The sequence below is a fragment of the Anarhichas minor genome, unplaced genomic scaffold (genome assembly GCF_050575085.1).
Source record: "Anarhichas minor isolate MPS153535 unplaced genomic scaffold, ASM5057508v1 ptg000037l, whole genome shotgun sequence".
Taxonomy (NCBI): domain Eukaryota; kingdom Metazoa; phylum Chordata; class Actinopteri; order Perciformes; family Anarhichadidae; genus Anarhichas; species Anarhichas minor.
The window spans coordinates 3,039,906-3,051,316 of NW_027466483.1; the positions used below are offsets into that span (position 1 = coordinate 3,039,906).

General features: G+C 43.0%; 1 protein-coding gene across 1 annotated transcript in view; it reads right to left on the reverse strand.

The window, feature by feature from the left end:
* Positions 1 to 3,578, reverse strand: part of LOC142966330 (transcription regulator protein BACH2-like) — a 31,656-nt gene extending 28,078 nt beyond the window's left edge. The window contains exon 1 of the mRNA XM_076107029.1: positions 3,312 to 3,578. Within this exon, the coding sequence (XP_075963144.1) occupies positions 3,312 to 3,578 (267 nt within the window). The remainder of the gene's footprint in view (positions 1 to 3,311) is intronic.
* Positions 3,579 to 11,411: the final 7,833 nt, after the last annotated feature.

Genomic DNA, 11,411 nt, shown 5'->3' on the forward strand with positions numbered 1-11,411 from the left:
CACAGCTCTCTTACACCAAATGAAGCTCTAGCGTAAGTTCAGACAGGAAGACTATACTCTCGCATGCCTAAGCCCGTAGTTTATCTCCCATACATCTGCCAATCACTCCTCATGCAGGCACACTCATTATTTCCTGGCTGTCAATGTTTGGGGCTGTTAATCATGATATCAGCTGTCTAGATCAGCTGGTCTCTCTCGCCAATAGCACAACGACACAACACAATGACATCGTTAGCCTGTCATCTTGCTGCTGTCTCTCTTAAATATGACTGTCTCTCTACCTTCAGTACATTCATGCTGCTGTTACGCAACCCTCCACCTCCCCATCTCCGCCCAATCTTCGCAGATTCATCAGCTTCATCAACTCATCATTCTGTCAGCCTCATCAGCCACCATCACCACCACAACTCGATCACAAATCTCCTCGTCGAGTTCAAGCGCCAAAGAATTTCTGCGTAACTCATTAACGCAGCATGTCATAATAAATGTTAACTCCTAATCATTCACTTGTCTCCTGATTGAAGTGCCTCTGCCTGATTTAACATTGTCATGCGACCAAATGGCTGCAAACAAGGGCTAAGTAGTGTCAACGGTGCCAGAGATACCGTAAAGACACCTTGAGGTGGTCAAGCTGTGCCTGTGAACCGTTTGTGTGTGTCTGTTAGCACGTTAGCGGCTGTAGCAACAACAGCACTGTGCATGTGATTGCTCACAAACACACAACTTCTGCATGGCACCTGCCAATTACTAAGGATTGGTTCTGCTATGCAGGTTTCTTTTTATTTGAACTCCATAATTGTTTCCACCTAGTTCTAACAATGAAACCAAGGACATTGTCCTCAGTCTCTAGCTGGGCAAAGCATTTAGAAAATGACTTGTGAGTCTTGTGTACAGGGCTTTTGTTCGCAAAGATATTGATAACATAACAACGTATGTAACCAAGGGTGGACAAAATATTAGAAGCATCTATATTTTTCAAAGGAGTTTCCATTATTCTAGTCAAAGAGTATTTTAGGACTCCAAGAGATTCATTATACTGTAATTAGTGCGGTTTCTTCACATTAAAAGAAGAACAATGTTGTAAGTCACAACATTCTGACATCATTTACGGAGAAACACAACACAGATTGTGACTTTAACGAAGAGGTCGTGAGCTGAAAATGGATGGAACAGAATTTTACCCACGAGCAACCACTCCACTTCCTCCATCGTCAGTTATTTTGCCACATTCCCGCCTTGTTAATCTTATTCGTCTTGTCTTCTTGCCTGGATCCTTTTGCGCGCCGCGCCCCCCCCCATCATCTCCTCTGCTTTCTTCTCGTTCACTACAGTCAGCTTCTACTGCATGTGCGTTCATATGCGGAGTGTGTGAGAGAGCGTGTGCTGCTGCATGTATGTGCTTGCTCCATATTGCTGTGTGTGCATGTGTGTGTGTGTGTACATGGGTGCGCATGTAAGCCTATTTTCAGCTTGCATCAGCACCGAGAGGAGAAGCTGCACCGCACACCGGTACCAACCTCGCTGATGAGTAGCAGCAGAGAGAGAAATGGCATAGGAGAAAGATGGGATCAAATATGCATGGTCGTTTTCCACTCTAAATCTAGTTTTCACCTTTTATTTATATGTTTATACCTTGTGTCCTAATTTTTTATGTTCAGACACAGAGGGCAAATGTATCGACAGAAGGGGATTAATGACCAGATGAATTCGTCAGACTGACAAAAACACCAGATCAGAGCTGTATGTGCACTGAGAGAGTTTTCCCAATTACACAAATGGTATTAATCGATCATCATAGCCACTGTTCCTGCCAATACTGTGAGCATGGATTTACCTCTCTGTCTGACGTACCATGACATGATTGAAAATACAGCTAGAATTATGTTTTTGATGCCAACGAAGCCACGGAAACTACATTCAATATGTGTGAAGAAATACACAGATATTTGATTTAATTTGATTTAACACCATGTTACACTGGCCAATCACACCAGCTATTAAAACACTGATATGTTGTGGAAAGATGGATTGCTTTCAATCACAGGGGTGAAGTAAATCCATTAAACCAAAAGCTGGCGTGTTAACAATAAGCTCACTAGGTACAGCTGTTTGGCAATTAGCACCGTGAGGTAAAACCGCCGTAGCACTTACTGGTGGGACCAGACCTTAGAATCAAATAAGCGGTTAGTTTGAGGTTAGTTCGGCAGAAATGGACTTGAAGCAAAAAATATGCTTCAGGTTGCAGCTCTGTGCATTAAATGGGATTAAAGAATAAGTCGATATATACACTGAAGTAGATTTTTATCAGATGCGCATGACTAAAAACATGTGAGGTGTATACCGCCTGTAAGTGTATTCTTTATTGCCGTGTTATGAGAAGAACCACTGGTGTTTTGCCAGATACCAGTAATATAGCAGTGTCCTTGGAACTGAAAAATTCTAAATTCTACACCCAACCTGTTTACCTCTATACCAAAATGAGTTCCAGTAATTTATGCGAGGAGTGAACGGACAGCAGAGAGGATGTGGTCGTTAGGGGGTGGAGGCCTGTGCAAGTGATCATTGTAAGGTGGAGTTACGCGGTCATATTAATCAATATGACAGATCTGGGGCGATATATGGTACTGTAAGCTGCTGGGAGCAGGAACGCCAGCGACTAACAAAAGCCCTTTTTCAGCCTGTTCAAGGCTACGCCGTTGTACCGCCTCGCTGCTCTGTATAAAAGGTACAAACACGGAATGGGGTGGACAGAGCTGTTCCGCCGTTAAGTCGGCAGTGGAGGTAGTAACGGAGCCGAAAAAGAGGGACAAGCTGGCATGGCAGGACTACTCACACACACACGCTTGTTTATTCAAAGATCATTAATATTGAACGTTATCCAAATTGCACCAACTTCGACACTGCACGTCCTTGGGAACCCAGCAAAACACAAGCCGAGTGTGAAGTAGATCCAATGAACGGTTCTCAAGATGTGTGAAGGACACGCACACACATTCCTTGCTTTATAGTTACCATAAAAAACATTCAATCTTAACCATTTGTTACGCTGAAAACACACTAGGCAGCGTGGCTTGTCACGATTACTAAATGTTTCTTCAGCCGAGAGGCGTTTTCATGTGTTTCAGGTTTGGAAAAGCCACAGGACTAGCCACAGGACTTTCCCAGCTCAAACTGAGATAACACTGAGGACCTTATCAGGGTTATTGGCCCAGATTTTGAAAGATTTGAGTTTCCCTGTAACATTTCCCTTTTAAAATGACCCCAAAACGTCTCCTTGTGGAACTCCTCGGTGTTCCACTTTGGCCCTTTACCTTGTCTGGCAGGTTAATGATGGGCTCCGCTTCGCTTTGTGACCCGTTGTGACCCAGCAGGGCCTGCAGGAAGTAGCGGCTGCTGGCGGCGAGTACGGCCCTGTGTGCGCGCACCTCCCTGCCCTCCACCAGCACAGTCACGTCACACAGGATGCCCTGCCGCCGCTGCTCCTCCAGGCTCAACAGCACATTGGCACAGTGAACCTTGGACTCGTACACGTACATGGGCGCTGCCGCCTCCCCATCCTGCTCCTCGCCTGCCGACATCACTCTCTCTGGCACCCTGTACAGAGGAAAGAAAGAGGCTAGGACACTGTAGCATGGGGGGGGGGGGGGGCGGGTAACTTGGTTGCAAAGTAGAGTAGTATTTTAATTAAAGTGACAAATGGTCGTGAGTTGACTGCTAAAAAAAATTGTAACTGCTGTGATCCAGAAGCATGAGTGAATTTGTAGTGAATGAAAATGAAGAGCCTTCAAATATCAACAGTATTCGTATGTACGATATGATCTTCGAATTCAGGTTCCCCTTTCAGAATCAATCACAATTAAAGCTGCGAGCAGCGATGAACGGGCCCTCGCAATCTGCAGCGCGTCAGGGGTGCCAGCGGGACTCCGGCCTGCGCGTCCGAGAACGTCCGAGAACGTCCGAGAACGTCCACGACCGTCGGACGGCGCGTCCGCGAGCGAGACGTTTTTAATCCCGCGTGGACCGCCTGATGCTGGAAATGATGCTTTGCAAATAGTCCGATGCTTCCTGTATCCTCTGCCTGGTGCTACAGAACGTGTGCAAACATGCATTATGTTGCTCTGTGTCAAGTGTAAACCACATGGTGTAAAAGTAATGTAAATTGGAGGAGTTTGTCACAAACCGCAGATTTCCTTTGGCCAGCAAGTGGCGCTGTGAGTACTAGTGAAAATAAGCTTGTAGACATCCTCAGGCCATGAGTGTTATCAAGCATGTGAAGTTTGAGACTGTTTGGAACATGTCCAGCTGAGTTACATCAGCTTTTTTCATGGGGAATCACGTAAAGTAGCCGCCCGCTGCGGCTAAACGATTCCGTCAAACGTAAAGCTTTTGATAACTTTTAATCACAACGGTCTTGACATGGTACTGACAAAATTTAAAGTGTATCTGATGAAGTCCCTAGGAGGAGTTCGTTAAAGTATAGCGACTAGAAATAGGCCACAATCTATTGAAAAATGACACATAAATGGAACTGGACGACTTCCGGTAGGGTTTAGAGCATGGTACCAAGAGACTTATATTTAAGTCTCCATAGGATACATGTGCCTACTAAGTTTTATACATGTAGCTCAAACGTAGCGCTGGGGCTGCTGTTTTGAAATATTGTAGGGGGCGCTATAGAGGCAATTTAAAACGGCCAAGCTCAAAACCCATATACACTATGTCTGCCTATGACCTAGGACACATGTACAAAGTTCCATGAGTTTTTGAGCATCCCAACCCACTAAACCATCAGCTTCCTTTTTCATGGCGAACGATGCGTCACCACGGCAACAGCGTTCAACGAAAGCGCACAATATTCATGATCATGCATCATCAATGTCTTAAGATGTCTTAATTCCTTACCAAATTTGAAACTCATCAAGTCACCTGGCTAGGAGGTATAAATAAAAGTACAAAATATGACATTTCCTTTAGCCAGTAGGCGGCGCTATGAGTTGTTGAATGTTTTTCAATGGACGTATATTCAAGCTTGAAGTAGCATCATGCATAAGAAGTTTTGTGCAGATTGGATAATGTACCTTGGAGTTATAACAACTTATAAGAACTTATTTTTTCAAAAACAATGAGGCAAAATGGCCGCCACGCCACGCCAAGGTTCTTCGATAAAAGCGCACGATTTTAATAACTTTTAATCACAAAGGTCTTAAGAGCATCCTGACCAAAGTAGAAGTTGATCGCATAAAATCTCTAGGAGGAGTTCGTTAAAGTGCGAAGGCTGAAATCTGCAAAAAGTGACAAAAAGCACAACTTCGCGGGTTTACTGTAGCGCCCCCTAGTGGTTGAATGCAAAACAAATCTTAGGGTATGTTACAGGATGCGATGTGCACATAAGCTGCAAATTTGGTAAAAGTAGGACAACCGGTTGAGAAGTTATGTGTATTGATATTAAGCCACGCCCCTAACAAGTTTATTGATCCATAACTTGTAAACGCTAAGAGCTATCAAAAAGCTTTTGATAACTTCAGATGATATAGGTCCATTAATGATCCACAGCAAATTATATAGAAATCGGACCCAGCGTGTAGGAGGAGTTCACAAAAATGTGTTTTTCACTAAATTCAAGATGGCAGAAAATCTAAGTAGGCGGAGCTTAGGGGTCTGAGAGGCTTTTTTTTTTTAGATCTAGCAGATATGGACATGTGTGTTGAATTTCAAGTAAATCGGACATACTGGCTGAGGGGCGTCGCCGGTCCGACTTGTAGGGGGCGCTAGAGAGCCATTTTTTTACACAGAAAGATGCATTCTTTTTCAGATGGCTATATTCACCAGGCCTGACAAGTCTCCAAAATTTGGTGAGTTTTCATGCATGGCAAGTCCTCCAACCATGCGTACGTTTACCTAAACGGGTACAATTTCAATAGGGCCTTCGCTGGCCCGACGTCGGTTGCTCGGGCCCTAATAACCAGCTAGCCACTGTGACATCATTTGCATATGCTACCCAAGCAAGACTACTGATGATCCCTTACCAGCTAACAATGAAAAACACAACCAAAAGTAATATAGATATGAAGGGACCTTATGGAGGAAGACCTCACGGACACAAGTAAGAGAATATGAATTTGGGGAACATCTAGTTGTTGAGTCATTTGAGTTTGAGGTTTAAGAAGCCAATAACAAATTTATTTCATTCATTCCCCCAAATTTGGGGGAGAAATACTAATGAAGGGAGGTACACCATGTTGGAGCAAATTGTCTGAGAGGCTCACAAAGCACGGAACATCGCGGGCACACTTAACATGCAGCTGTGGGCGAGCTACAGCAGAGTGAAACATCTGGATCTGTGGCAGCCAAACTCTCCCACAGCCACCAGGCAGGTGGAAAAAAAACAGAGGTTGCAAAGTTGTAGATGTTGTTAAACTGATTTCTGGACTTGGACTACCTTTTTGTGGACACTAAAGGCAGCAGTTTGGAAGCAAGAGGTTACTTTTATCCCTCTCTGATTTCCTCTCCAAATCCAGATTTTCATAAAATGCAAGTGAGACGCATTGGGTATCCAAATAGCGATGAAGGCAAGTGGGTATTATCAGCACATGAACGCCCCTGCAATTCATCGCCTGCCTCATTACACTTGAGGACCTACTGGGAGTTGTGCACGTTGTAGGCCAGACATCAGAGTTCACAAGCACAAGGCTTAGAGACGCAGCCTCAACAGTCCGAGAGCTTACTCCCAGCAGTGCAGAGGTGAGCAGGAGGCTCGGGATGGCATGTGGAGCCAGATCACGTTTGTGATGACACAGGGGCCATTTTAAAGCCATGCAATCATGGTACAGTATGCTAAATATGACTGACACCAGTCCAACAGCTAACTCTGTACCAACTAGGAAAAGTACATACAATCACATCTGTCCAGCAAGAAGATCCATTTTTTACTTTTTGAAGGATATCTCACTATCGGGGCTTAATTTCATGATTTATGTATTTGTATATGCAAATTGTCTCTTGTTTATGAGGGTGTTTCTGCTGCAGGTTCCCTTTCATCTGTGTTTCAGCACCATGGCCCTGGACAGCGACACAGCAGCGCTGTGGTTCGGCGCTGAAGTGGACGACGCTGACAGCGGAGAGGACACTTAGAAGTGTAATTTTTACAGCAGATTGTAAAAACACAACAAAAAAATCTGGATTCAACAATGATGGGTGTGCGTTTTACCTCATAACGATATATCCAATCTAAAAAAAACTGCAACTCTAAAAGTCCATCTCCCATTGGGGTAGGTCCATCAACTAGGCTCCTCTTTATTGAAATACTAATGGCAGGAATCTGTGTCATGTTTTGGGGTTTGGTTTCTACGGTAATTCACTCGCTGGGCAGATTAGTCGGGATATGAAAGTGCACATGCTGGTAGCATGATTATTATTGTTTTTTTGTGCAAACAAAGTCTCTGTTGTGACCACATTACACTTCCTCTATATACGTATATTTTTTTCTTATATTTTCGTGAAACCCAACCTTAAAGTTCAGACTGCACCTATGCGTGTGACTGTAAGCTGAATATCTTTGGAGAAGAAAGAAACCCACACACCCTCTGAAGACTTATCAGCTCTCTTTTCACCTCAACACGTCTCTATTAAGCTATTCACTGCAAGGTTATTGGACTGAAATGTAAGATACATAAAGGTGTATGACCATTTGTACATCTATGTATATCTAGAAGTAAATATAGATAGATATAAAGCAGCCCATTGACTGCAGGCAGTTCTATCCATTGTGTTTAATTTCAATGCTGTTGTACATAAAGCCCCGACACAGACAGCTGAGCATGCAGTCTGTCTGTCTCATCAGCCCTGGGCTCTGTGTGTGTGTGTGTGTGTGTGTGTGTGTGTGTGTGTGTGTGTGTGTGTGTGTGTGTGTGTGCGCGCGTGCGTGTCAGCAGGCATAGAGAGGGCTGCTTTCTGCCGACTCATGGCTTTTAAATAGGCAGAGCCCGGCATTGGGGGCTTGCTGAAGCCGTGTTCTGGCTTTTGTCCCTGTGGCCCGCGGGCCAATCATCTCAACACTGTAGATCAGCTCCTGCTCCCCCTCAGGAACACTTCAGACTGTTCACGATGCACATGCACATTGTTCTCTACTTTTTACTCACTGCTCTACACTCTGTTCATTCATCTGCCTGCTGCTGAAAACACAGAAAGGGGGAAAGGCCTTCGCTAAAGTTGCTCTTTTTGTCTTGTCATCTACTGTGTTTTCCAGACTATTCATTTTACTATGACTGTATTGTACTCTACTGTACTCTGCTGTTGACTAGTGGTGCAATGGATCATAACACTTACTGTTTGGATCGTATCACGGATCAGAGTCACGGATTGGATCATAGATCGGATCAGCACAAAAGAAAAAAGGGAGCAAATATCATTTTTAGAGATGTGAACACATACGTTATAATTTACCTTCACCCAATACTCATTTTCACTGAACTGAATTAATCCAAGGTTCACATGCGTGCTGAACCGTGAGGGGGGATCCGTATGGATCACAGATCGACAATGGTCCGTTACACCACTACTGTAGACCACTAACTGCCCAGCCCAAACTGTGTATAGCCCAGTGGCGGCTGGTCAATAGAGGGCAATGGGGCATTGCCCCACCTTGAGCCACACAAAAAAAAAAAAAAAAAAATTATAATAACCATAAATTATACAAATTGTCAATATTTGTGTTTTTGAACTATGGAATGTACCCAGTAATATGTGTAAAATATGATATCTGCGAAAATATATGCTTTTCCTGCTCGTCCTCTCCGCCTGTGTGCTCGTCTGCTCGTGCTCTCCGCCTGTGTGCACGACACGTCTCAGAACGCGCAGCTAGGGGGGCCAAATCGTTTTTGCCCATAAAAGGCGGGTCTATGAAGCAGTTTAGCCAATTGCTGATTAAAGATATAAATGAGTGACATACAATTTAGCCAATCAGCGCCCTCAAATAGATTCAGTGTGGGGCCAAAAAGATTTTGCCCCCCTAGCTGCGCGTTCTCGTCAGGAGAAGTCTCTACAGGCGAGCGCGAGCACTACTCCTCCAAGACCCGTTTGAGAGGAGAACTTTGGCGGAGATTCTGCAGACCAAAGAGCTGATATCAGATCAGCCTGACATCACAATCAGACAGCAGACTAGCGGGAAAGGGAAGCAGTACATGTGAAGCTTCACTACTGTACACTAGACAGGTTTGGCTAGCTGGATGACGTCATGCTAATAACTTATTTAGCTTTTTAAAACAACGGGCACAGATCCAGCATGGACAGTTAGGGAGTGAGGGATGAGGAGGTAAGGACACATGCGAACACCAGGACACACATGGAGAACTCTGTCAAGCTACATATTAGACAAAGTGAACATCTTTTCTTCTACATAGTTGTCCTCAGTCGCATCTGCTTAACTTGGTCATGGAGGCATCAACATTTAATTGAGATGGTACATTAACAGTGAAAACTCATCATAGCTTAATTTAACATCAGTATTCATAATTACACTTCATGTTTACTTCTCCTGATCTTTACCTCCTATAACAAGGTCCATAGGGGCATCTCAATAAATAAACATGTTCTATTATATTATATTATATTATTTAAGTGTTATTTACTGCTTTTTTTCGTGTTGGAATAAATGTTAAATATTGAACTGCAAAGTAGTAATGCGTGTTTGATACTTAAATTGTTTTGCATTAAATCATACTGGGATGTTTGCTGAAATTGATAGGATGGCCCTACCTAGAACATGTTCCACCAGCCGCCACTGGTATAGCCATATACCACATTTGTTGCTGCATGGAATTGCTCAACTATTTACTATTTACTAGTTACTATTCTCGACTTTGTTTTCCTCTCCAGATATACCCTCTCAATGTAGGCGTGATTCTTAGCTGATTGTCAAGTTGATAACTAATGGAATTAAGAATTCAGTAATTCATTATAATTAGTAAAATGAGATAAGAAATACAGTGAATTTCAGGGGTTCCCACTGAGGTCTTACAGTCAAGATGCTGTAGTTAAAATCAATGTGGAGAGGAAGAAGGTACAAAAGACAAAAGCATAAAAAGGAGTGTATTTGTATTATTTGTTGTTATTTATTCACTATCTTTTCATTTTTTTTCTCCTCATTGTTTTATGCATAAGGTCTTAAAATATAAGTTTTGTATGCAGTGGTGAGGAGAGGAGATGGGAAGGTTAAATACATTGACTGAATTTGATATTATAATGAGTAACTATAATGAGTAAGTATAAAATGTATAATATATGATCATTGTATGAGCTTTTACCTACATTTCTCAAATCATGATATCACGATCCATCATTAGGAGGAAGGAACACAGTATAATGAAGTCATCGGAAGAACAAACAAGGTCAGGAATTGATTTCTAAAGATTATGAAAATGAGAGATTTTGCTTTAAAATCATTAAGGGCAACAGGAAATTAATTTAAGTCATTAAAGTAATCTGCAGTTTGTTTAAAATTACAGTTCAACTTTAAGGTGCTCAATATGGAAAATCAAAGCCTTTCCATTGCTTCCATGCGGCACTCAACATGGCGACAGGTGAGCCGGCTGCTCGCATCTAACAGCGCAAACAAAGGCAACATGTATATGCTCTGAATCTCCTTTAAACAGCCTATGAGCAGGATTACTTGAGATGTGAGAGCCAGAGGTAGCTCTGCAGTCAGTAATGACTACACCAGCACAACATTTACGATTTTCGAGAAATTGCGTAAACATTTCCCCATTTCTCACTTCTAATAAGCTCACTCTTTGTAGTTTAAAGCTATGCTTCTTCATGTCCCACCCCCCTCACACCCCCACCCCCAACCACGCTGGGTAATTTGTTCAGAGGCAGTAGAGGGTCTTTGGTAAACAAGACATTGCCAGTGGTTTCATCATCGTGTCTGGGCTTCGCTTCAATTTGTGTGAGAAGAGGTCGGGACGTTTCAGCAGCAGACTGGGCAGACAGGCAGCTAACTGATATCCATAATCCCCAAACTGTAAAATTACAAGTGAGAAGGAGGAGGAGGAGGAGGAGAGCAAAAACACAGCTAACTTTTTCTGAGCATAACTGTGCTACGGTGGAGAACTGTAGCTGCTGAAATACAACATGTGACACCACATTGATTACTGTGTGTTTAGTCAGTTTTACAGGATAAGGGAATCACAGATAGAAAAGCTTTGGGAGTGGAGAACATATACAGTGCCCTCCAGAATCATTGGCACCCTTAGTGAATTTGAGCAAAACAGGCTGTGAAAAAAATTCTTTGCTGTTTATCCTCTTGGTCTTTCACTCAAAATATTCACAAAAATCTTACCTTTTCATTGAAGTAAAATTATTGAAAGAAAAAAAGAATGTTGACATGTTATTCTCCAAAACATGTGTGCCACAAT